Source organism: Drosophila bipectinata, chromosome 3R (assembly GCF_030179905.1).
Source record: "Drosophila bipectinata strain 14024-0381.07 chromosome 3R, DbipHiC1v2, whole genome shotgun sequence".
NCBI classification, from domain to species: domain Eukaryota; kingdom Metazoa; phylum Arthropoda; class Insecta; order Diptera; family Drosophilidae; genus Drosophila; species Drosophila bipectinata.
In genome coordinates, this window is record NC_091739.1 from 28,842,914 (window position 1) to 28,869,391 (window position 26,478).

Here is a 26,478-nt window from a genome sequence, read left to right on the forward strand (position 1 = left end):
CTATTGCCAAAGATATGGCTTACGGCGTGGGCCATATTGTCCTCTCATGCATTTCCCCCATTTTCAAAGGGGGCTACCCAGAAAAATTGACTAAAAATCTAAAAAATATTTTGTTCCTGTATTTTAATGCAGATTTGTGAAGAATCTATCCACAAATTGTTTAAGGTATTCCGCTAAAGAATCCGACAACTATTGCCAAAGATATGGCTTACGGCGTGGGCCATATTGTCCTCTCATGCATTTCCCCCATTTTCAAAGGGGGCTACCCAGAAAAATTGACTAAAAATCTAAAAAATATTTTGTTCCTGTATTTTAATGCAGATTTGTGAAGAATCTATCCACAAATTGTTTAAGGTATTCCGCTATAGAATCCGACAACTATTGCCAAAGATATGGCTTACGGCGTGGGCCATATTGTCCTCTCATGCATTTCCCCCATTTTCAAAGGGGGCTACCCAGAAAAATTGACTTAAAATCTAAAAAATATTTTGTTCCTGGATTTTGATGCAGATTTGTGAAGAATCTATCCACAAATCGTTTAAGGTATTCCGCTCAAGAATCCGACAACTATTGCCAAAGATATGGCTTACGGCGTGGGCCATATTGTCCTCTCATGCAATTCCCCCATTTTCAAAGGGGGCTACCCAGAAAAATTTACTAAAAATCTAAAAAATATTTTGTTCCTGGATTTTGATGCAGATTTGTAAAGAATCTATCCACAAATCGTTCAATGTACTCCGCTTGAGAATCGGATGAGAATTGGAGAAGATATAGCCATCACTTTGGATCCTATAGGGGAAAACCCAATTTCAAGGGATCTCATCACGTAAAATGGACAAAAAATCTAAAAAAATATTTTGTTTCAAGGTTTTGATGCAAAATGACGGCGATTCGATCCAGAAATCGTTTAGAATCGGATCAATATTGGGGAAGATATAGCCATCACTGTCGTCTCCGCCCGAAGTTAGCTTTCCTTTCTTGTTTATATTGATTCCATCTTTATTAAAATATGAACTCAGTTTCCATTAATACATACATATATCGAATTTATTTCTTTTTGAAAAAACTATATTATTCAACAATGATACATTATATTTGTGTGTCTGTTTGGGCCAAAGACGGCTTTCGGCGTCTTGACAGCGGTTCTAGCATCCTCATGCAGTTTCCAATATTCCAAATATTGTGTTATTAATAAATTAGCTTGGTTATTAATATTAATCTTTAACGTGATGACCGCAGCCGATGCGATGCATCAAGGTACATCCTGAGCGCCAAAGGTTTATTCGACGGGGCTAAAAAAAAAGATGAGTCAAAAGATATTTCAAACTATTAAAATTTCAAAAACTTACACAATGCGGATGGTGTTGGTAAATCCGGAGCCCTGTTTCCAGCCGGTGACAACGACCACGGAGTCGCCGGTCTTGATGAATCCGTTCTTCTTGCCGACCTGCAGACCGAACTGGACACGCACATCCACATCCTTCAGCCAGTCGCTGAGAGCAGGCTCTGCAAGCAGAATTCTTTTTAGAGCTATCCTATAGAACCAATAATAACACACTTACCCTTGTAGATGAGGGGCACCAGGCCGCGGTAGAGATGGGCCTGACGGGCAGTCTGCGGGAAGCGGGTCACCGCGATGATGGGGCAGCGTGGGCGGTACTTGCTGACCTGGAAGGCCGACTTGCCGCTGGTGGTGATCACCACGATGGCAGCGGCCTTAGCCTTGGTGGCAGCCTCCACAGCAGCAATAGCAGCAGCATGGGCAGCATCCAAAGTGGTTGCTCCACGGACCAGATCGTTGAACAGGTTCTGGTGCCACAAAGCAGCCTCAGCCTCCTTGCAGGTCTTGGCCATTGTCAGGACGCACTCTAGCGGGTACTCGCCCTTGGCGGTCTCACCAGACAACATGACGCAATCGGCGCCATCAAGCACAGCGTTGGCCACATCGGAGATCTCAGCGCGAGTTGGGCGGGGCTTCTTCACCATGGACTCCAACATTTGGGTGGCGCAGATGACGGGCTTTCCGGCCTTGTTGCAACGGGCAATCATGGCCTTCTGGGCCAGGAAGACCTTCTCAGCAGGGATCTCAATACCGAGATCGCCACGGGCCACCATAATACCATCACCAGCCTCAATGATCTCATCCAGGTTGTGCATGCCCTGCTGGTTCTCGATCTTGGAAATAATCTTGATGTTCTTGCCCTTCTCGCCAAGAACCTTGCGGATTTCGGTCAGAGCGGCGGCGTTGCGAATGAACGAAGCAAAGATCATGTCCACATCCTGCTCCACACCGAACTGAAGATCGCTCTTGTCCTTCTCAGAGACGGCTGGCAGATCTACAGGCACGCCGGGCAAGTTGACACCCTTGCGGGAGCCCAGAGAGCCGCCGTTCTCGACCTCGCAGGTGACAGTATCCTTGGTCACCTCCTTGACCACCAAAGAAATCAAGCCGTCGTCGACGAAGACGCGGTTGCCTGGCTTCACCACGTTAACGATGTTCTCATAGTCCACATAGACCACCTCAAGGGAGCCCTTCTCCAGGAAGTCCTTGTTGGTGGACAGCTTGATGGTCTCGCCCTTCTTCAGCTCGATCTCGGCGGTGCCGCTTCCTCCGATCAGACCGGTACGGATCTCGGGACCCTTGGTATCAAGAGCAATGGCCACGGGGTGCTCGTAGCCCAGCTTGGCGGAGTAGTTCTTCACGGCCTGACGGACATTAGCCACAGTCTCGGCATGGTATTCGTGGGAGCCGTGAGAGAAGTTCATACGGGCAATGTTCATGCCGGTGGCCATCATCTTCTCCAGCATCTCGACGCTGCGCGAGGCAGGTCCGATGGTGCACACGATTCCGGACAAGCGAACATGGGGAACCGGCGAGTCGAACTGCAGGCGGCACATGTGCTCCAGTTGGCTATCAGCTCCAGCGGCCATGTTTTGCGGTACTTCGTTGGGCTATTATAGAATGAAAATTAAAAAAAAATCAATATTGTTTATTATAATTGAATTGCAAGAAACAGACATCATCGGAGCCTGATGTGTAACGAGCTTTTCGGTTGATTTGTTTATGATTGAAACCGAACCTAATTGTCGGGCGAATAAAAAACATATTTGTTTAGTAATTTGGGACGGAAAGTGTTATTAAAAAATATAGACAAAACCAAACAAAAAATGTTTGTTTATTTGTGAAATTTGAGTGGCTTTGTAGGAATTGTAAATGGTGTTTATTCTATGGAAAACTCAGTATACATTTTGGGAAAAGTTCCTAATTAAATTTGGTTCCTAATTAAAAAAGTAAGCCCATTTAAGTTATCCTTAGTCAAAATTTTAGAAGAAGAGTTAAGATAGGTACATCATTGTCTGTTTTATAGGTTTGTCATCTTAATTCAAGTGCGAAAGTTTGAATAATTGAAAATCCAATTTAATAAATCATTCCGAAAAAGTCATACTTGCAATAATGACAAGACCTTAAGCCTTAAGGTCTTCATAACTTTTCCAACATGTGACTAGTAATAGTCATAACTATTTAGCTCTCCATGGAAACAACTAAATGAAGTAAACAATTTTGATTTCACAATCTAACAAACTATCATAAAACTATAAGGAAGAAAAACGTAAGCCTTCTCCATTGAAAAGCCAAAATATGGTGGGGCGTCTGCTAGGTTTTTGGGGGAAACGGGTCGATAATGAATTTATCGACTAAATTAGGCGGCAATTTAGCACGAATCTTAAAATAGGATTGACAAAGCCGTAAAAAATTAACCAGGCACGAGCTTGCACTTGAAGAAATGTTAGGAATTAAGTGGTAATTATATCACATATTTTAATATATCATCAGATTTGTTTCCTTTTTTGGCTACTGTCCAATTTATGATACAACTTTTACTATCAACTATCATAAAACTATTATTGTTTTATCAAAAAGCTACATTTATAAACAAAATCCATAGACACCAACAATGTGCGTGCTTGAAGAGAGGCCTGTGGGCGGTGGGTGGTCCCGGCCGAGAATAAAAGAACAAAGAGAGCGAGGAAGAGACCCTGAGAGAGGGAAAGTGCCATGCGGAAGAAAACTTTTGAATCGACGTCGCTGCACCGCCGAAGGTCAGTTCCGCCGACCGAGAATTTTCACAGCTGCAGCGCAGCTCGGCCCAGTTGCATAATTTTTTATTTTTCCCCCTTAATAACTCTTCTGGGCTATCTACGGATATTTGTACTAATTTATCGGATAACGCGAGCAGCCAACTGATTATGTATATCTTTATGGACCAGGAAAATGGGTAACTCCCGTGACATTGTGGTGGTGAAAGGCCAGGGGCGTACCTTCAGCTGGGGCGCTTGGTCGTAGATGGTTACGTTCACCATTTTGTTGCCTAGAGATCGGGCAGTGCTAATGCAGCGAAAAACGAACTTGGAATCGGGATGAATATAACCTCCGGCACCACACACAACACGCACAAAACACAAAATCCGGCAGGAAATCAGATTTCGATATTTTGGCTAAATATTACAGAACCGAGTCACCGACCAACCGACGCGGCGAGGACGAGGCAAACTTTTCGAATGCCGCACAGATTTTGGCCAGCGGAAAATTTCACGAGAAACAAAAGCGTTTAGAACCCACGAACCCCAAAGAACCGAAGGCGCAAGAGCCGCGAGAGAGTGTCGGCGATGAGACCAGACCAGAGACAAAAGCAACAGGCCACCCCTATGAGCCAACTTTATCGACTCCCGTTTGAAAACGATTAAAAAAGGTATGCTCGACCGTTACACACCCAATCCTTTTTTGATTATTGGGCTATTAAAATTATAAATATGACAAGGTGGGAATATTTATATAGATCCTTTGAATCATCAAACATAATGGGTTTTTCTTAGCGTCATAGTTGGTATTATTTAAAAAAAAAAATGTTCTACAAAATATTCATATGATTATTCATCCTTGCATATGGAATATTACCATTGTACAATCACCAACTTGACTTTGACAATGATCCATTTATTTAATCTTTTTTTAAAATAAATACATTAAACTTAATAATGAGTAATTAGAAAATTAGTAATTGATATGATATGATCCCTATACCTACCCTATCCTTTTAATGGAGGGTAACAAAAAAAAAGTTTATCCAAAGAGGAGCACGAAGCTGAAGCGGAGTTACCTGGCGCAAAGCTTGTTTCTAGCCGGCAGCCGGCAAAGCCAAGAGTTCAACGAATCTTTGAGTGCTTCTAAATTTTTTTTTAAATTTATATACATACATATATATTAACTATGCACGTGATGATTGCATGTGTGCGTAAGTGTAAACAAAAAACTGATCAGCAGCTGTTCTGTTCCACATAGCGATGTCGCTTATCAGCCGGCGCCAAACCAAGAAAAAAAGCGCCAACTGACCTTGACAAATTAATGTGCTCCACAAAAAAATTTCCCATCCCACTCGCACGCCCATTATGCAAGTGCGTGAGCATTCGATTTGATTATGTATTGGTATATTCCTCAGTTGGGGGTGCTTTTTTTTATCGTTCGATTCTCTCACGCGCAAATGGCGTGGAGCTTTTTTTTGCAGCTTTCGCCGGGAAACTCATGAGAGAAATGTTGAGAGTTCTGAGTGGAAAGTAAAAGTGAAAGCGCTTTTCCAGCTCATAAAGTTAACCACATATGTATGTAGATATGTATGCAATTTGCCCTTGAACTTGTCCTCGAAAGGACGTTAGCACCGTTACAATTAAACACCATGTCGAATACAATAAAACTCCTATCAGTAGAAATACGAAATTAGCAATAAAGCCTTGCTGGATGAAAGTATTTAAAGTAGAGCAGACAAAGCTGAGCCAATTACTCATCAGTCATAGCGTCACAGGGCATTTCAAAAAATTTCGATAAGGCTGTCCGGATTTACAACAATTGAGACAGTTTAGTGATTATTATTGCAGTTGCCGATGGCGTGTTTTATAGAGGGTGTGCTGGTTGGGCTCTTGCGTTGAGCGCCGTATGGAATGACTTCTATTTCACCTTTACACATTCCGCTAACAAGACGCTTTTTAGAGCGTTCAAATCTGTGTGAATTGAACTTTCAATTGTGTTTGTGAGGCGGCAAAGTCAATTCTACATAATGTGGAGAAATTGCTTGCATCATCATTAGCAGAACAACAAAAACTCGTATGGCCCCAAACGCCGCAATTTGCGAAATTTCCATCCCCATATAGTACGATTCGGTTGAATTCACAAAGTTTTTAACTATATTTACCTTTTTGAGGAAATAAAGACGATGAAATCGCAGGGAGTAGTGCTCTTCCTGTTTTGGAATTAATTAAAATCAATTTAAATGCACAGGTAACGCGGGTTCTCCAACTAGAATCCGTCCGGCGAGCGATCTGACTTGCGATTGGAGCAAGTTGGGTCTTTATATATGTGATATGGAAATATGTAGGAATATATACAAACTTATGGCGCGCGATATTTTCGGTATTAACTTGAGACAAAAAAAAGCTCGTTTAGTATTTCGCGGTTTTCCATCTGGTCACACTGAATAGAGCACCACTTGATCTATTCTAAAACTCTCAAAAATGCGAATACATAAAAACTTTTACTGCTAAAATTGTCAATTAGAGGAACGAACCTATTAAAGAATTTATTTTAAAAATAAGAAAATGGTTTTTTTTATCGATAATTTGTAAATGCATCGAAAGAATCGATATTGCTCCAATCAAGTCTCCAACGCAACGGTCTTTTTATTTAGTTTTTTTTTATGGTATATTTAAATTTCTACGATTTCCATAATTTTGGTATTTTTACAGCACATTTGATTTACACGTCCTGCCAACTTTATTTTAAATGAAACGCAACAAACATATCACCCCCAATAGTGTGAAAAACAAACCCTTATTTGATTATGAAATTTCAAAATGTCAGTGATAATCTACACAAAATTTAAAACTTTAAAGTAGCTCATCTCTAATTTCAACATCAATGTTATAGGAAATAGTTTTTTAGTGTATTTAAGCATTTGAATAGTAGCGCATTTTAAAAATACCTTGTAAAATCTTATTTACCGCTTTTAAATAATTACCGATTCATTATTTTCAATAATCAAACAATCAAAAGACGGCAACCATTGTCCCATCACTAGCGGTTATGCAAAGTCTGACATTTAATTGACAGCTAAGTGTTGAAATTATGTATGACACATTACTTTAAAATTCACACAATGCAAAACATTTATGATCAAACACCGAAAAATCTAAGATTTTGGGGTTTTGAGGGCTTATATACATCTTGTCTAAAATAACCGAAGCCGCCATATCGGTTCATCCCTACCGTGTTGTTAGGGCTGCCAACTTGGCCCGCTAAAAAATCGCAGAGAAAACATGCTGGGCAATAAAAAAAGAAGAAAACAACCAGCGCCAGCGCTGGCTAATATGCAGCTTGATATAACGAGGCAGCACCAGGGGCACAAGAGAAAAATTTATAACTGAGTGTAGAGAAAAAATTGCTCTTTGGGGCCGAGCACGTAACAGAAAAAAAGCTGGTAACAAAACTGTAGCGATGAATAGCAACATAAACATAAACACCGTGCCCAGGCCCAGTTCGAATCCCCATCAGCATTCCCTTCCCAATCGTAGTCCGGAATCTGTCGAGGAAGAGGAGGGGGACGGTGACCGGATGAGCGACACCAGCAGCTCGGCGAGCAGCCAGCGGAGTCGCACTTCGAGCAGCAGTTCGTCGAGTGATTCGAGCGACTCATTGGAAGAGGACCATGAACAGGACCAAGATCCAGACGAGGACATGACCAGTGGTTCGGAGACGGAGGACGATACAGCCACCTACCAGTCGGACGAATTGGAACTCGCTCAGCTAAATGGAAGGGATATCTTTCGGTTGCCTCGTGGTCTCTGCGAAAGTTCGGCCATATTCCATGAGTTCTTCTCCATGGAGACCTGGCAGCAGTTGCCTCAAGCAATCCAAGCTCGTCTGCAGACCTTGCTGCCAGATTTTAACGGCTTGGTTTCGGGACCGGCGCAGGCTGGAGCTGAGCAACAGCGAACCCTCGTGCAGCTTTTTAACGGTGGCCTCCAGCGCTTCGGGCAATCCCCGTTGCTCCAATTGCAACGGCAACTGGAAGAGGGAAGCTTGAGACCGGATGTTTTGCAGCTACGAAAGAGCATACAGCACTCGAGCCGGAGGGAATTTCGCTTCCAGCAGGCAGAGCGGCTTAGTCAGCTGGCCAAGGAGCTCTTCCTCTCCAGAGAGCAAGTCCTGCAACACGCTTACACATCAACTCCTCCCAACGACGGGTCTTTTGATAAATATTTACCAAGACAACGACCGCGGAAGCGGAAGCCACCTTCGTTAAACGCTCAGAATCGATGCTGCACTCAACGAGCGAAGAAACGATACGCTCAGGAACTACTTGACGTTATGGCGGAGCTGAAGGTAATGCCTGGAGACATTAGCGCCGAGGACGATGAAGAGGACGAGGATTGTTCTCAGCTGCTAGAGCGTCTTGCTTACGGGCCCCCAGAAGTTCTTCCAGAGGAGCCCAAGGCGCAGGAGCGGGATGGAGCTGGCAGACCTTCGAATGCAGCTGACAAGAAGAGCATTTACAACACGTTCTTTAAGCGGCGACCAGGAGTGGAAGATGATCATATACTGCGCCTAATGCAAGCCGAACGAAATCCCCAACTCAACGATAAGAATTTCCGAAAGTATTTGCGGGACTACAAGCGCCGAAAAGTGGAGCAGCCGGTAAGTTAAAATTAGTTTAAGGAGTAAAATAAAGTAAAGACGCAATATTTCCCTTATTCTGGTTAAATTGGTAAACTTCCAAACCCTAGAGATTGTTATCTCAAAAAGTATTACGTCACTCAAGTACCAAACTAAAAAAATTAAATATCGATACTATATTTTACCGTTATAAGATAATCATTGCTTATCTAATACTTTCGTAATTGAAGTTTACATTGAAACAACATCAAGACTAACTCAATTATTTATTTGTCTTTCAGGATAGTCCCGAGTTCGACACTTCCGAGGTGCGCCTGCGTGACATCTGCACCCGAGCGCAGTTTGTCGGAAATTTCAAACCGGGCAGAAAACCAAAGGCACTGATGGCACGCCTAAATCCGGATCCACCTGCACTGGTACCTATTGGAGCCACAGCCGGAGCTAAGAGCGAACTGGTTGACGAGGAGCCCATGCTACTGGATGAGCCGCATCAGCTGTATGGCCGCCGGGTCCCCGAGGACAAGTCTGAGGAGAACATGAGGCCTAACGAGTTCATGCCAAAGAAAGCCATTGCCTCACCAGCAAGTACACCTGTGTCCCAGCCCGTGCCCAAACTTGAGCCATTAAATGGACCGATTTCGCAAACGCGTGCGAGTCCAACAGCATCTGCTGCTCCCCCGAATTCTGCTCATATCACAGGCAGCCCCACAAGGGAAGCAGTTCTGCGTCCTTCATCTTCCAGCCGACCATCCTCATTCTTCGCGCTGCTTAGGGATCTGTTTGTATCGACTCCTCAGCATCGGCTAACATATGGAGAACTTCAAATCCTTCTCAACAACTGGAGAGACGCCCATTCGGATGCTTCTATTCCGACAGGGGACTGGTCGCGGTCTGTTATTGATTGGACGAAGCTGCTCCAGTCTGGGATTAACTTTTTATCTGGAGATTTCGGGTCTCTGCCAACGGAATATGTGCCCTACATTGACAATAAAACCCAAATGGGGATTTATCAATGGATCGGAGCTGGCCGCGACACTGATGCACGGCTCGTAGGCTTGTGCCAAAGTTGGCTGCGAACGCAGAAGGAGGAAAGCTCCCAGCTAAGTCCGGCCTTGACCTCAAGTGTGAGTTCCCTAGTGGATACAACCCCAACGCCCCCTCCCAGATGTCCCACTACGTGGACCGTCCGCACGGCCACCCAAGCGGAGATGCAGGAGTTCCAGCGGCAGGAGAGAATGCGCTTCGAGTATCCACATCGACCATTTACGTATCGCCTCAACGGATACGAGAGTGTCGTGGGCCCCGTTAAAGGAATTTACACCCAGAGCATGCCTTTGAATAAAGCCCGCGGACATGCCGTCATGGTGGACGATCGACCTCCATTTGTGACCATTCTCACTCTGGTACGAGACGCCACCGCCCGGCTGCCGAATGGCGAAGGAACTCGTGCCGAGATTTCCGAACTATTGAAATGCTCCCAGTATGTAAATCCTCAAGCAGCGGACAATGTCCTGCAGACGATTGTCAGTGGAGCGCTAGACAGGATGCATGGCGGTCAAGATCCCTGTGTGAAGTACGACGCCAGACGAAAGATCTGGATATACTTGCATCGTAACCGAAGCGAAGCTGAGTTTGAAAAAATGCATAGACATAATCAGACCATGGTGAAACAGAAGCAGCAACAAAGGAAGCAACTGAGCAGGCCGAAGCTGGAAGATGGAACGGAAAGCTCTGGTACTGAGCGCCAGCAGCAGGATCATCCCCCTGCTTTGGTGTCAGCAGTGGTATCGCCAGTTCCCGTTTCAGTTCAACTTCCCCTCGGTGCTTCTGCCCAAGTGAAAAAGCCACTGGCTGTTAAATGCCCTCCCGTGCCGCCTCTAAAGTATCACCTGCCTCATGGAACGCCCAGTGCAGCCGTGTCCTCGAATCCCATTCAAAATACAAACACAAACCCATCGACGCTAGCACAGAAGTCCTTACTCAAACCAGTGGCTGTGTCCATACCTGCTTCCTCGCCGCTTCCGCGTACGTCGATCACACCAAAAGGCGGAAACTTTACGATCTCCAAGATCAGTCCGACAAGAAACACTACGCCAATTCTGGTATCGACGCCCACAGGCATGCAAACCGTACACGTATCCACAACGCCAACACCTGGCGCTGGATCGTCGCCTGCAGCCACACCTAAAAAACTGATGATCAAGAAAACCCCTCCGGGTAATAAAATTGGTAACTTCATCATACCCCTGGACCAACAGCAGCAGCCACAACAAGTTCAACCTCTACCTGGTAAACCCAAAACCGTGACCATCACTCCTCGTCCTCAGATGCCGAAGAACATAATCCGTCTTTTGCCTGCCGGCGCAAGCACCACGGCAACGAGTCCCAAGGCCGCCACGGTACAAATGCTTGGGCCCCGTGTAGTTCCCCAGGCGCAGACTATACGCCCAGCACAGCAGAAAATCGGAGCGGTATCCATTGTGGCAAATAAGCCTGTGGCCCCTGGTGTTGCTGTAGAAGCTACAAATCCTGTGGCTATTGCCAAAGGGTCCTCCACGCCCGCGGCTGGAACCATTCTCAAGATGTCGCCGCAAGCATTCGCCACACTCCAGCAACAGCAACAGCTCAAGCAAGCAACCAACAACAGCACTCCTGGTCAGAGCTCGCCCCAGCAGAGGATTATTGTTGGTTAGCATTGACATAGTTTACCTTTCTTATGCCTTTTTTTATTTTTTACGTAATGGAACTTTATTTATCTGATACTTTCTTTGTTTATAGGTAACACGGCGATTTCGGCGAATAAAAAGATCGTGTTCCAGACCGTGACAAAAGCTGCACCTAAAATACTCACCACTTCCCCAACCGCTTCGATTTCCAAAACGCCAACGAGCATGTCACCACAACAGCAACAGCCCCAACAGAGGATTGTGCTTCAGAACTTTAAGCAGCCTGTGCTGTCCAACAATCAAGCCACATCCACAGTAGCTGGAGCCACAACGCGGATTATTCGAGCTACTCCAGCTGTAGGTGGAAATCCAAGTGGAAACACAACGCAGGCGGCTGGACAAATTATTACTCTAGACAGCTTGCTTCAGAAGCAATCTTCGGGAGGAAAACTGGTCAGCACGGCAGGCAACAATATCATTCAGTTGGCCACCTCTTCAGCTGGTAATATGATCACCCTGAGTCCCAATCAACCCACAAAACAGTTACCCACAATGGCGCGCATTGTAAGTGCCACTAATACGACCAGTGGTACTGGAGGAAGTCCAACTGGTGGTTTAGCTACTGGACCCAAGATTATTGGAAAAACTACCGTGCTCCCAGGAAAACCACTGCTTTTGAATGCCAAGACGATTAAGCAACTGAGCGGCAGCAGTGTGGCCACCACTCAAGTGACCACCACTACGCCTCCAACGGTGGCGTCTAGTGGAGGAACCGTCATTTCAGGCACGGGAGTCACCACAACTGGAGTGCGAACGACTCAAAACATTGTGATTGGCGGGCAGACAGTGAAGCTGCAGGGAGCGGTAAGTAATTCTACATAGCTGACCTATTACTCCTCAGTATAATGTACACTCCAAACCTGTATTCATGAACCTTAATTCCTACAGATTCCCACTCGAGCAGCAGGCGGGGCACCCATGCAGACCGTTATTATGGGCAACCAGCTCCTCAGACTGGCTGCAACCAGTAGTAGTCCGTCGACAACCACGTCCTCGGGATCCATAGCGACAGCACCCAAGACATTGGTCATCGGAGCGGGAGGTGCCCAAACTCTGCGAATCGCTAAGAATGTACTGCTGGCCAATAAGCAGATCACAAGCTCTGCCGGCACCACCAGCACGACAGCCGCTTCTGGAGCGACCACGACGGCTGGAAACAATGTCATGTTTGCGGTGCAAGGCAACGGGGGCCAGTTGTTCTTCTCGCAAGGAATACAGGGAGTGAATCTTAAGCCACTGTCCAGTTTAAAAGTGATACCAATGGCATCTGCAGCAGGAGCAGCAGCCACAACTGGTGGCAAGATCTCCTTGACGACAGTGGCCGGAGAGAGCGGTACAAAGGCCTTGACTACCAAGCTGATACCGGCCACAGTTCTGAAAACAGCCACTGGAAGTGGCAACTAGGAGGCTTTGGAGTGAGGTGGATTGAAGAAGTTTGTTAACCCGTTGTTTACCCTTCTTCAATTTTAATGAAACACTTCGTGTAATTTATATATATAGGCAGAAAGTTTGATCGCTAATATTTCTTCGTACTAAGTGAAAAGATAGACACCAGAAACCAATTTTGTGGAAACAGATTATAAAGTATATATATTTAGAAAGACACCCAATAAAACTCAAATGAAATCATCTTTGTATTATTTTACTCTAGATATACTTCTATATTTTACTTCAGATATCTCAGAACTACAAAATAACATTTTTAACTTAGGACTTTTTTAAAAAAAGACATTTTTTCGCGCACTTAATTGTCTTTTCAACTTGAGAACTTAAATAAACCTTAATTTATATGGATAATGAATTAGATGAAAGGAAAATAATACCCACAATAAGTCTTAAACATTTAGTAGGCTAAACTTCAGGTTTAGCTATGGTAACTTCCTGAATTGTGGTTCTTCTGACCGAGATATATACATTGGACAATTTATGGCTTAGATGGCCTTCTTGTGCTGTTTGAGGTGTCGGTTAAGTTTTATTTTCAAGTCGAATTCCTTGCCACATATGTGGCAGGAAGTATACGATTTTGGGCTAATAGTAGGCGAGCGGTTGGTATCCTGCAGTTCGAAAGAACCTTTCTCGGCAATGCTGGTCTGCTCCAATTCATTAGAAAGGGACGAAACCTGTGATTGACTCTTGTATCTGGTTGATCTTGGCGTTTTTTCCAAAGATCTCTTCCTCTTTTGGGGCGTTTTGTGAGTGGCCAGGACGTGAGCTTCAAACTGCTGCGGCTCGTTCAACGATTCGTCAGGAGTCAAAACAGGCGGAGAGGGAGCTCGCATGGTTGGCTTTACGGAAGCAGATTTAACCACTCGCACTGAAGTGGTCACTAAATTAGTCGGGTTCTCAGGAGGTAATTGGTTTCTGAAATCAAACTCTACCGAGCCATCAGAGATCATTTGATTGGAAGATGCCTTTGCTCTTCCTACGCTAGGTTTGGACCGAAGTTTCAGGTTTTGCTGAACATGATGAGCAAGTTCTGCCTCGCGTTCTGCAAAAGTAATCGTATTAATAAACAAAAATATTTGTTTTTATTAGTTTAACAAACCTTCCAAATGTTTATTCATGTGCTCCTGAAGTAAGCTTTGTTTAACAGCTGTAATTAAAGATATATTAAAATATATAAGATATTCATGTTTGCAGTTTCTTTTAATCCATGAATCATATTTCCGAAGACTAGATTTGGATACAGATTGATGAAGAATTGAATTTGAAAATACTTTAAGCTATTCTGCTTTAAAACTCAGAGGAATATTGCTACTCAGGGGAATCCACTTCAAACCAAACTCTCGAATCAGATATATGTATATTCTAAATAAACAAGCTCAATAAACAAAAGAATAACAAGTTTTCTGTTTACGCCAGTTCTAAGCAAAGACTTGATTGTTTAAAGAAAAAAATAAAATAGAAAAAGATTACTCACTCTTGCGGCAATAGGAACATTTGGTGCGAGTATGAACGGCCTGTTTGTGTTCCTTAAGGGTGTCCTTAGAGTTGCAAAGGAAACCGCAAATGGGGCACTTGAGATGATTGGCCAGCTTGTGCCACTTCATGTGGAACTTTAATCGTGACTCCGGAGCGTTAGTAAACTTTTTGCCGCAAACATGGCACTCCCAATCCTTGAGAAGATGGGTACGTCGCATATGGTTTAGATGCTCTTCCTGATTAGGCGACTCGTGGGAGCACATTTTGCAATAGACTACAGGAGAGGCTACAGGCAAAGGCAGCGTGACTGCTGTCTCGCCATCGTCGTCGTAGGTGAACTTAAAAATTTCCTCCTCCTCTTCCTCTTCGACCTCTTCCTCAGATTCCTCATCATTTTCATCTGCCGTTGCAGACGCTTCCTCACTGGACGTAACAAACATGCTGCCGGTTAACTCCTCTACATCCATCATGTCAAAGCTTGACCGCAAGGGAGAGCCCAGAACCTTTGGCTCTGGCGACTGAAATACAGATTCGTTTTGTGTTGGTACCCTGGCCATATGCTCCTCCTTGATGGGAACATGTGGAATGTCAAATGCGGCGCAAACGCGGCGGCTTCCATCCTCGTCGCTGACGTCTTCGTCATCTGTGTCCAAATAGATAAATCCGCAAAACTGTTCCTCCGGATCAGCATCAATTTCCTTCTTAATAACTATTCCTCGCTGAGCCTCAAGATCACCGAACAGCTCTTGCGTCTCGAGGCAACTCTGCTTGAATTTCAGCAGTTTCTTAAATTCCGCGATGCAGGATATGCACATGTATTGCGGCCGACCGTCTTCCCGCACCACCTACAAATAAAATGGTACAATCGTTGAAATTAGACTCATTGAATCACCATTGATCGTGCTGGTTTAAGAACCTTCAGATCCCAAGCAGCCATTTGCTCGATTATTTTCCCCATGGACTCCTTGGAGGCGTTGTCTCTGCCGAATATGGGCTTGACCATCGCTTGGTCCATGTTCAGGCCCATCGTGTAGTAAATACCGCATGTGCGGCAGGGTTCTATGGAGTCCTCGTCAAAGTTATCGAGACACGTGGTGAACTCCATTGCGCAGCTATATGTGAGGAAACTTCATCGGAAGCAATTCAAGTCTATTGAAGATGTTGTTTTTTGTTTTCTGTGTGGATTGGAGCCAGCAATTGTCAGTGTTGAAAAGTAACCAATTTGAGAGTGGTGGGGCTGCCAGTGATGTCAAGTCCTGCATAGATTTTCCTCTAAAAAAGCTAACGAAATTGATTATTTTTTTTAAATGGTTTAAAAAAGTTCAATTTTTCAATAAAACTTAATATGATTTATTTAAATTGATCTTTTAGTCGTTTAAACTTTTTAGTGCAAAGGCTTATATCTATAAATAGTTCAAATAATTTACTGTTTTTTAATATATATTTATTAATACAATGTACTGTGTGAATAAACTTTTATTCAAAAAACATTCGATTACAAAACCGTCAAGTAGTTAAAAGCTATCGGTTCTATTGCCGCACGGGTACTTTTTACGCCTTCCAACACTGCGCCATTGTTTTTATACGAAAAATATAATCATCCGCTCTTGCCGTCCGACTGAATCATTTTTTCCGGTGGCCCCTAATTAAAACAAAGATTTCGCTAGTGGCAGGGTGTACGGCATACCACGGAGAGTGCAATGAACCTGACGGAACAGAATCCGTACGGCAATGGGCTGCTCTATGCAGCTTTTAACCAGGACCAGGGTATGTAAATGTGTATGGTTGTGTGTTGTTTATTTATAAGATACAGAATGACTGAACTATAAAACACCTATTGCGTTGCAGGATGCTTTGCCTGTGCGACGGACACGGGCTTCCGTGTCTACAACTGTGATCCGCTGAAGGAGAAGGAGCGCCAGTACTTTCCAGAGGGTAATATACACAAAAAAGCATATTCACTTCGGTCGGCTGATGTTAGCACAACGTATTCCAGAAACCCATGATTTAATAGAACTAGATATTAGAAATTTATGTGTCTGGCTATGATTAAGCCTCTTGGGTTTCTGTTATGTGCTATAAACAACTTTCCGAACGCACTGCGGTCTTGTAAAGCGAAATTATGATCAACTCGTGTGAATGCTTATCCATTGTTATCCATAGGTGGTCTCAGCCATGTGGAGATGCTGTTCCGCTGCAATTATCTGGCTCTGGTGGGCGGCGGCATCCGGCCCCTCTACCCACCAAATAAGGTGATCGTGTGGGACGATCTCAAAAAGTCACCAGCTATATCGTTGGACTTCAACCAGCCGGTGCGGGCAGTGCGACTACGTAGGGATCGTATTGTGGTTGTCCTGGAAGGAGTGATCAAAGTGTTCACATTCACGCAACAGCCGCAGCAGTTGCATGTGTTCGAGACCAGCTCCAATCCGAATGGGTTGTGTGTACTGTGTCCGCACAGCAATAAGAGCCTCCTCGCATTCCCCGGTCGGCGTACCGGTCACGTCCAGATCGTGGACTTGGCCAATACTGAACGAGCTCCTTTGGAAGTAATTGCCCACGAGGCGGCAATTAGTTGCATCGCCCTGAACCTACAGGGCACCCGACTGGCTACTGCGGGTGAGAAGGGCACGCTCATTCGCATCTTCGACACGGAAAGTGGCAAGAAGGTTTCGGAACTGAGAAGAGGTAGCAATCACGCCAATATTTTTTGCATCAACTTCAACCACCAGAGCACCATGGTGGTTGTAGCCTCCGACCACGGAACTATTCACGTCTTCAACCTGGAGGATAATAAGCCGCGGGAATCGTCGCTGCCTATAATACCGAAGTATTTCTCGAGCCAGTGGAGCTTTGTCAAGTTCTCAATACCCCAGGGACCCAGATGTGTTTGTGCCTTTGGAGCCGATCCGAATTCGGTTGTGGGTAAGTCTGAGCATATGCAGCCGCACTTCCCATGGGATTGCAATTATCTAATACATATTTTTTGGCTTTTTACACAGCTATTTGTGCGGACGGCCATTATTATAAATTCCTATTCAATAACAAGGGCGAATGCAGTCGGGACATTTGCACCCAATTCCTCGAGCTGCAGGACGACGAGACCTAGGAACCACCCAGCGTTAGCTGCACCTTTAAAATTATATATCTCCAAGGAAATGTGTTATACAATATTACTTATAAGCATGCTTTAAAATACGTTAAAAGTCGAGTTCACATAAAAGTTAGCTTAACATTGAGAAAAATTATGGAATATTTGATAAGCGGGAGCAAGCAATTATGAAATTTTCTGAACCATTAAAAATGTTGTGACATTCTGTTAGAATCTAAAGACCCAAAGCTCATCCTCAAACAAGACCACTTCACTTACACATGTATAAAACTATGTTTATTTCTCAGAAATATCACTGAAATGTTAAGCACTTTTAAAGGATGTATTTAGGTAATGACACTATCAAACTAGTCACGATTGGCCCTCACAGATGCGTGGTGTTGCTCTCCTCAAATGCCGGATTGGTCATCCCCGCGTTGGGCGTTCGCCCGTTCTGTGGCCTGGGAGCGAAGTCGCTCTGCTGCAGATGAATGATCTTGGCCTGCTGTTGCGAGGTGATAGGCACGTGGAAACTCTGCATGCTTTCAACGTTAATGGTATTTGCCGGATATGGAGTTTCCTCCTTTATGGGCAACTTTGCGCTGGGTTGCTTGCGAAGCAGATTCATGTCCGATTTCTTAGAAAAGTGCGCCTCAATTTCCTAAAAAGATTTTTAATTCATCAATTGAAGTATTCTCTGTATAAAAGTTCTGGAACACTTACCCCTAGAGTACGCCCTTCCGTCTCCGGAAGTGTGAAATAAAGCACAATGGTTCCCACAAAGGCCACGCTAGCGTAGAAGGCGAAGGTTCCTGGCAAAGTAAGTGCGCTGAGCATTACCAGGAAGAGCTTGTTAGCCAAAAAACCGAATATATATCCCACCCCGCCTGCAAATCCTGAGGCACTGTTACGTATCTCTGCAGGGAAGACCTCGCCGATGAGAATCCAGGGTATCATGCGGATGCCCAGGTGGGAGAAGAAGGCAGATAGCAGCAGTAGAATGAGTGGCAGCCAAACCAGATAGTTGTGCTCCTGCTTAGGCACCACCAGCAGAAGTTCCTCCACTATGGGTGGTTTTGCTGTCGTGGTAGTCGTTGGAGTAGCGGAAGAACTGGGAGGCGGTTCAGGACTGCTGACTGGCGCGGGATACATTGTGGTATCCACTGGAGCATCCGTAGTATCCATATCATCGGCTTGCCGCTTACTGCGATTGTAAGATTCCGTTTCGGAGAAAGTTGTGGTTTCCAAGTCCGGCAGCAACGTCGTAAACTGTTCCGCTTCCTGTCTAATAGCCATTTGTTCGTTTTCGAAAATCTTTGAGATATTAGCCTGGGAAAGTATGGACTCTTTGGGCACAATGGAGGATGCGTTGACCACCACGTTGTTAACCGTGAATCCAGGAACTTCATTAAGAAAATGGGCGTAAGTGGCAGTACCGAAGAAGCATAGGCCTGTTCCGACCGTGGAAACCAGAACCAACGGTCGCTTGCCGGTGAAATGGATCAGGACAACACCCAAAATAGTCGCCAGCATCTCGGCCACTCCAAGGAGAATTGTGGCATGGTACTTGTTCATCGGTGCCTTGAGGGTGTGGAATATCTGTACAGCGTAGGTTTGCAGAGGCGTCTTTCCGGAGAAGTGGCCCGTAAAGAAGGTAAAGGATACCAGCATAAAGGGCACCAGGAAACTACGCTTCCGCCACATTCGAAATCGTTGGGCCAGAGTCCGACGCTGACCCGGGGGCGGTGTTCCATCCGCTGCCATTTCGATGGCCTTTTGGGTGATCAGTTCGTCGTACAGCTGATTGAACTCCGCCTCGATCTTGTGCTCCGGAACCCAGCCACGCAGCCATTGCAGTGACTTTACAGCCTCTCGGAACCTCTGCTCGCGGATCAGCCAAACCGGAGACTCCGGCACAAAGCACAGCATCACAATGGTGATGACCGGAAAGGCCGAACTCACCGCAGCCACACTTCGCCAGTCCATCAGAGATCCCAGAATGAACTGTATGAAGACACCAGTAATGACACAGGTAGTTCCCAGAGCGGACAGAATGCCCCGATACTTGGGCTCCGTGATCTCGGCCACATAGGTGAGCACCTGCAATGTTGCAAGAACCACAAGGTCGGTAGTTAGTACAGTGTCATTTAAATAACATTTTCAAATCATTGTTTTTTGTCGAAAGATTAACCCTTAGAAAGCTTAGTATTACAACATTATTAGATCAGTAATTCAGAGTTGAATGAGTAAATATTAAAACATAAATATTATATTCATGAATCCCAAACATAACCCATAAATGAACTCCTCTTTTCGGCTTAAAACCAAGTTACAATGGGTTAAAAACATAAATAGCAGCAGCCACTTTGTGGCAAAGTCAAGTGGCAAATGGCTTCCAAAGCTCTCAAGGAGTTGGCCAAGGTCACTCTAAGCTAACGACGCGGCAAGCCATTGTGGCAAGAGGAGTATGTGGGTCAGTATATGCAATCATGAGGGGCAATCAGCAAATGACATAAACATACTCAACGGAATCGGTAATCACAGGTGCAGAAGACCTTCCGATCATGGCATTTAAAGGTCTATTGGAGTTCTGAATAATCGTAAAAAAAGTAGCTTTTCTTTTTTAGTTTCAGCTTAATTAACTTGTATTAAGAACTATAACTTAATGGTAAATCAAAGCATACCAATTGCCATTATTTATCGCCTATAATCCCTTAGCAAAAAAAACTAAAGTTAGTATTGGCTGTGTTTTTGAATAATATAAATCACTCTAAATGCTGTTTAAATTTTGCACTTTCCTGCTGTTGGTCCCTAATTCCATCAGCATCCTCTACCGAACTAAATGGGCGTTTTATACCCCTAAAATGAAATATTCAAACCCAGATCCTCCAACCGATCTATGTAACGCTGGCCTTTGTCCTGCCAAAAACAAGCACATTACTTGCGGCAAAATGTTTGTCAGTAAATTGAATACAATATTTTAAAGAATGGTTGTCATTTATTCTGTCAATTCTAGTGGAGTCCAAAATGCGGTAAACACCATGAGGGAACGTCGCTAACTGGACAAAAGGATTACATTCTAAAGAGCATCAACCGGTTTCGCCAAAGAGTTGTGTCCGGGAAGACGTCTCTACCCCGAGCCCAAAGATTGCCGTCACTCTGTTGGGATGAGGATCTGTCGATTCTCGCGATGCGGGTGAGCAACCAATGCCAGGAAACCCAGATGGACCTATGCGTCAACACCCATCGGTTCAGAAGTGTGGGTGAAACGTCGGATTTCATGGAACTGAGACCTGGTGTCTATCCCGATATGATAACCTTCACCGATAAATGGATTTCCGAAGCAAATCAGTTGAAACCCGAAGACGTGGAGAGTTTTCCGGAAAATGCCGCTTCTAATGTGCTGGCGGCGGGCAACTTACTCAATGAAAAGAACACATATATGGGATGTGGAATCCTCAGCACTACTGGAAAGGTGTTTGCCACGTGCCTCTTCTCCAACAAGGTAAAGCCGGGCGACAAAATCTACACCATTAACCCAAATCCTGCGATGAATTTACGCAGCAAAAGCCAAAGAAGGTCTAAGGCTCGAAGTAGGCAAAGATCCTTCAGAACCTTACAACCGAAAAAGAAATCTTCTCAAAACACAAAAACTCCCATAACCACAACTCGAAGTTCTATAATAAAAAGGTAATTAGTTTTTCTAAGGGAGGTTTAAAAAAAATCTTTTCTAATTGCATCCTAATAAACTGTTAATTCTTTGAATAATACTTCGTATATCTCATATTTTAAAGCTTGTCTTAATAATATTTTCGCACCTACATCACTTTGCGGCTTCAACAGCGGAAAACCACATTCCCTTTCTGGCGAATTATGCAAATCAATAGATAAACAAAGGGTTTAAAGTTGGAGTGCTTTTACGACACTTCCTCCCTCTCCCTTGGGACGAAGCATGTGACTAGCTATCTATAGCTCATAGCAATTAATCGGCGCGGTTGGGATTCACTTACCGGCGCCTCCATCAAACCACCGCCGAGTCCAGCCAAGCATAAAGCCGCATACAGGTGTTCCGTGCGCGTCGCAAAGTGAAACAGCAGCCAGGCAGCCAGAATGGGCAGGTTGACAAACTAGAAGCAAACAGAAGGGGGGCGGTGGATCAGCACCATTGGATAAACATAATTGCATAAGCCAAACAAAGTCATGCAGCTCATTTCCAGCTCAGTGTGTCAGTGTTGCGAGCAATCGGTAACCGGAGTAACCCAAGCTGCACTGCAACAAGCCGCAAATTACTGCGGCTAAGTACATATCTTTGCGTATAGGCCAAATTAAATCTAGATTAATTAATAAGAATGAACCTTGGGCGAAAAATACCTGCATAGCTCTTCGTTTTCCCAAAGGTTGGGTTATAATTCCCGAAAACAAGCAACCCAGTGGCACACAAATCAAGTTAATAGAACCTAAAATAATTAAAAAAGCATTTAACTTACTCTCAAAAGAATGCACACTTCCAGGACTTACTGAACCAGGAGATCTCATCCTTGTTGAGGATTATATCACCACTGGTCTCACTGCGTCCCTCGCCGCCCTGAATGGCAGGGATCACGATCGTGGGAAAGCCCAATGTCATGCCATAGCCTGAAGAATGAAACATTATACTTGCAATAAATTATACTTTAAGCCTATTTTTCAATTAAGAGGAATGAAATTTTATGGAAAATGAAAATTTATAATCTTTCTATTACAATTTTTTATGTTTTATTGTTTATCCATTAAAACCCCCGTGTGAAGGTGGTATAAAAATTGTGAAACAATCATATACGCATCCATAAACATCAAAGTGTTGAATATTTAAGTAAATTGCAAAAAAACTTCCAATTTCTTAATGGTCGTATAATTACAGGGGACTCTAATCGTAAAATCCCCGACTTTAATAATGACTGGTGATTGCAATTAGCTGCTTCTGTTTTAAGGGATGGGAATATGGATGAAAGTGAAGTTTCCTCAATTTCATTCCCCCGTTTTGGGGCGTTTATGTGGAATTTTTGTGTTATTTACCGAATAGCAATATGTTCTTAATACTAACAGCAAGGAACTGTGGGAGGGCGCGGCGAAAGTTGCTAACTTCCACATCGTTGGCGGGAGCAATACGTCCTCCATTCACGCCTTGCATGAACAATGGCCGATCGTTCAGCGATCTGGAATGGAGAAGTGGGTATTTGGCATTCCATTAGTTTTGATTTTCAGATGGCAATTAAACGATGCTTCATTGTCTTAGTGAGAACTATGCCTGCTGCAGTTGCAGTTGTTTGAATATATTTTTTTTTATTATTTTTTTTACCCGTTTTTCTCAGCTGTTGCGCCGGCTGTGTCGGCCTTGCCATTGGACATCGTGGCGTATACTTGATGCGCCTTTTAGTTTGTTCAAGTGCTGCTGTTTGTCTTAGTTTGTTTTCTTTGCCTGTGAGCTTATAATTTTTGTTTATTTTGCAGTATCACTACTTCACTACGTTGCCAAAGGGTACTATGCTATATATATATTGGCTCTTTCTCACTTAGTTTGGCATCATTTGGCAATCATTATTCATTAATGGCTCTGACAGAGAGTGCTAAGTGGCAAAACCTTTCAAAATCAAAGAAAAAATACTTCATATTTCGATATTTATACGTCTTCTAGTTTTGTCCGCTTTCTTTATTTGTTTCGGCTTGTTTATTATGCGATGCGATATTGGAAGACGAGTGAAGTTTTTGACACAATTGAATGTTACGTGTTTTTATGTACGCGTAGGAAATAATTTCTATTTAAAAGCCAACAAGAAAGTAGGTACAAGGTGGAGAAAAAATGGTATTTAATTCTCAATTAATTTCTCATATGTCACGTGAGATACCTTCCGATGATTTATGAAAATTTTATGAGAAATTTATGCATCTGCACAAATTAAGTCAAATTTTGAAACAAAACAAAAAGGAAAGCCTTGAGCGTGAAAACCAGTTATTTTTTGGGTTCGATCATAAGGTGGATAGAAATTGAGTTTAGTGGTAAGACACTATCTATGAGATGTGTAATAAATCGCATTGTGGTCACGGGATACCGGATAACCGGTCGAAAGAGATTTCGTAGAGGAACCCGAAAAACATCCACGGATGGTGCCGCACCTTTACCGACTGTCTGTGGAACCCCAATGGGATCCACCATAAGTATGAATATTTAACTTTTTTCTGAAAATTCAGTGTCGATTCTTGACTTTGCTCTTGTTTACACCCGATTGCTATATTTACTGAGACGTATAAATTGAGACATTTTCAGAGGTACTTGTCTTGTTAAAGATAAAGGTTGTACAACGGTCAAAACAAAAAATAAAACACAAAAACTGGCTCGTTAATGGCCATAAGTCAGCGGTTAATGGCCAAGATATTGCTTCTAACTGCATTAAAGGGTTACAAAGGAGGTTCGTGCGACGGAGCTCCAAAAGTCGAACCACTGCACTTAATCGATGGCATATATTTTCGTATACTATACGCATACAAGCCATTTGTTAAGGGTTTACAGCAGGTTTAATCGGTCTGTTGAACTTTCGAATGATTTCGCCAAAATCGCAACTGGTTTTTGGGCTCTTTTTTTTGTTAACAGGATCCAGAGAGCTTGTACCCAGTAACTACTAAGGCTGAATGACATTATTTTAGAAATTCCAATACTTTGAATATTTTTATTTCGCGACAAATTCTTTAAATAATTATTAAGGCTTCCCAGCGGTTAGGGCTAACACCTGAACGTGTCGCGCGGTCAAAACAAACTGAAACCGAAGCCAAAGCTGAGCGCGAATATCTGCCTACGACTGTCCCGTTACAACAAAGTGACGACGACAAGCTTTCCACAAAGCCGAGCTTACAAACCAGAGAACAGAAAAGTCTCAGCAAAAGCTCGCCAACTGCCATTTGGGCCCATTCCGTTGTAGGAAATTTGGTAAACGAGGGAGCGCTTTAATGAACAAAAAATTACCGAAAAAACCCCATAAAAATATTCATTCAGTACGAAAACAATTAAGTTGCCGACAAACCAGTTTTGTTTATTTTTTATTTACCTGATGAATGCTCCGCCACTAAATCTTCCCCCCAAGTCGATACGAATTCAAATCGAACTGACATTCATAAATGTTATACTTTAGCTGCTCCACTAGCCAGCATTCCGGTTCAGGTTCTGGGCTCTGGGTGAGAATAAAAACACATACTATTCTAGTTAGCGCTGACGCGATACAAATTAAAGCTAGGAAATGGTGTATCTTGCATTATTTAGCCGACAATTGCATAAAAGCCGTCACACATGAATAGAACTAGAAGCGTGTAACAGTCACTGTTTGATCAAGACCCCCCAAATCTAACACGGAATCCACTTAGGTTCACTTAAGCACCTCCCATAAATACAATACTGATTTTTAACAATTGCTACAAATTTCTTACTCTATTACAGGCCAATCACAGCGTCATTCTGAAATTTGTCATTACTCTATTTAAATAAATTACTTGTTGTTAGCGCAATTTCGCGGTTAAATATTTGATACAAAAAATGGTAACTAAACTAAGTGCTTTATTAGGTGTTGGGGAAATCAATTTTAGCAAATAGGCGTAAAGCCGTCATCGTCCGATTTATTAATATTTTTGACTGCTCCATCTAATTACCTTTGGCTTGGCTTTGGCGCGTTCAAGCATTACTCACATATTTGTGTTATTAAGCAATTTGCTGGAAAAAAAACATCGCTAATATAAGTTAAATGGGCATATAGGAAAAAATACCCATATACTTTGGGTTCGGGACATATAATACCCTCTACGTTGAAAAATGCGTACATTAATTCACTACGTGAGCTATGCTATTAAGGCTTTAGGTTTTGGAGTTACTATAGGCTACAAAATTTTTAAAACTAAAAGTAAACTAAAGCCTATTGCTTTGAATGCTTTCTATAAATACACCCCCAGTCCGAATACCAGGTAAAACGTTGTGTACTTTAGTTATTTGCCTATTTGTTTATGGGCGTGAAAAAGTAATTGGTAGGGTAATCTTAAAAACGAGCGTTTTTTTTCCAGTGGCAACGAACTTCTAACGTAATTAAAATGATAAGCTTAATTGAAAGAAGCTGAGGTCGAAAACGTTCCACGATTTGATAAGCATGTGTCTGCAATGATCACAAAAACAATACCCCAGGATCGGGTATATTGCACTTTAATCTGATCTGCGTTTCACATTTGAATTGGAGAAGTGTTTAGAAACGAGTTTGGCGCGGTTGCAGCTTCCTTTTCCACTAGAACCTGTCGATTTCCGAGCTTTCGCATCAAACTGAAGGTCGTGGGAGGCTGGAAACAGGGAAAATGTCTGTGCAACAATTTGATGTAAACGGTTTTTGTGCGCTCATACACGTGATCATTGTTGTCGCCAGTGATTTATGTGTTTTTTTGTTGTTGTTTTTGTTAGACTAAGGCACGCACACACAAACTATTTAGGTTTTAATTGTTTGCTCATCAGTTGCTGCCGACAATTAACGGAAATGCAAAATTTGAATAACTTGAAGCAGTAGTCGAGTTATATAATTGAATACCCAGCAGGGGCTTGCAAGTTTAAAACTATTTTTATTTTTTTTATTTTATTTTATTTTTTGTTTAATCTTGTATAGTCATTTCACTCTTACATTGCTGGTACTTGCCGACTGATATTTCGGCGTAAGCGAGCTTCAGCCATTGCGGAAAATAAATTTTAGTTCGATCTATTAAATATCCATGCGTGGGGTTTGAGATGCTGTGGCCTACTAAATTTCCACCAATTGATTTTCTCGAATTGAAGCAAAAACCGAAGTAGTCGCTATAAGTTGTTTAAAAAATTAACATCGAATTGTTAATTAATTAGATCAACGCGAACGCCCATGCAAACGATTGGTGAGAGGTTGAATTTCTAATGAGCTGGCAGTGCTTGGTACATGGCCATTACGTATTTTTTCATAACATTTTAGTAAAATCATGCTAAAAACTAT

General features: G+C 43.3%; 5 protein-coding genes across 16 annotated transcripts; 2 read left to right on the top strand and 3 right to left on the bottom strand.

The window, feature by feature from the left end:
• Positions 1-1,025: 1,025 nt before the first annotated feature.
• On the bottom strand, positions 1,026-6,405 carry PyK (Pyruvate kinase). Of its 3 annotated transcripts, none has more exons than XM_017233284.3 (4): positions 6,246-6,405; positions 1,563-2,952; positions 1,350-1,506; positions 1,026-1,292 (listed from the first exon to the last, which is right to left on the bottom strand). In XM_017233284.3, the coding sequence occupies exons 2-4, from the start codon at positions 2,929-2,931 to the stop codon at positions 1,280-1,282; spliced, it is 1,539 nt and encodes a 512-aa protein (XP_017088773.1). In that variant the 5' UTR covers positions 2,932-2,952; positions 6,246-6,405; the 3' UTR covers positions 1,026-1,279. The 3 variants fall into 3 exon arrangements, with proteins under 3 accessions (XP_017088773.1, XP_017088771.1, XP_017088772.1); XM_017233282.3 differs by lacking the exon at positions 6,246-6,405 and adding an exon at positions 4,321-4,546; XM_017233283.3 differs by lacking the exons at positions 1,026-1,292; positions 6,246-6,405 and adding an exon at positions 4,321-4,548 and having other exon boundaries at positions 1,346-1,506.
• A 726-nt stretch (positions 6,406-7,131) lies between these two features.
• Positions 7,132-13,079, top strand: LOC108119816 (nuclear factor related to kappa-B-binding protein). Its single transcript, XM_017233206.3, has 4 exons — positions 7,132-8,743; positions 9,004-11,410; positions 11,501-12,252; positions 12,337-13,079. The coding sequence occupies exons 1-4, from the start codon at positions 7,544-7,546 to the stop codon at positions 12,850-12,852; spliced, it is 4,875 nt and encodes a 1,624-aa protein (XP_017088695.2). The 5' UTR covers positions 7,132-7,543; the 3' UTR covers positions 12,853-13,079.
• Positions 13,080-13,123: 44 nt separating this feature from the next.
• On the bottom strand, positions 13,124-15,597 carry E(var)3-9 (Enhancer of variegation 3-9). Its single transcript, XM_017233207.3, has 4 exons — positions 15,287-15,597; positions 14,369-15,215; positions 13,994-14,041; positions 13,124-13,936 (listed from the first exon to the last, which is right to left on the bottom strand). The coding sequence occupies exons 1-4, from the start codon at positions 15,473-15,475 to the stop codon at positions 13,380-13,382; spliced, it is 1,641 nt and encodes a 546-aa protein (XP_017088696.2). The 5' UTR covers positions 15,476-15,597; the 3' UTR covers positions 13,124-13,379.
• A 329-nt stretch (positions 15,598-15,926) lies between these two features.
• On the top strand, positions 15,927-17,714 carry LOC108119796 (WD repeat domain phosphoinositide-interacting protein 3). The gene is made up of 4 exons (XM_017233170.3): positions 15,927-16,137; positions 16,219-16,305; positions 16,534-17,295; positions 17,373-17,714. Exons 1-4 carry the CDS (start codon positions 16,071-16,073, stop codon positions 17,477-17,479), a joined length of 1,023 nt encoding a protein of 340 aa, XP_017088659.1. The 5' UTR covers positions 15,927-16,070; the 3' UTR covers positions 17,480-17,714.
• Positions 17,715-17,731: 17 nt separating this feature from the next.
• LOC108119793 (facilitated trehalose transporter Tret1) lies at positions 17,732-26,242 on the bottom strand. Of its 10 annotated transcripts, none has more exons than XM_070280927.1 (8): positions 24,155-24,289; positions 22,800-23,081; positions 22,545-22,656; positions 21,980-22,116; positions 21,833-21,918; positions 21,472-21,588; positions 18,185-19,561; positions 17,732-18,122 (listed from the first exon to the last, which is right to left on the bottom strand). In XM_070280927.1, the coding sequence occupies exons 3-8, from the start codon at positions 22,616-22,618 to the stop codon at positions 17,847-17,849; spliced, it is 2,067 nt and encodes a 688-aa protein (XP_070137028.1). In that variant the 5' UTR covers positions 22,619-22,656; positions 22,800-23,081; positions 24,155-24,289; the 3' UTR covers positions 17,732-17,846. The 10 variants fall into 10 exon arrangements, with proteins under 10 accessions (XP_070137028.1, XP_017088651.2, XP_070137026.1 ...); XM_017233162.3 differs by having other exon boundaries at positions 21,980-22,096; positions 22,517-22,656; XM_070280925.1 differs by having other exon boundaries at positions 21,980-22,096; positions 22,517-22,656; positions 24,108-24,257.
• Between the last annotated feature and the right edge of the window lie 236 nt (positions 26,243-26,478).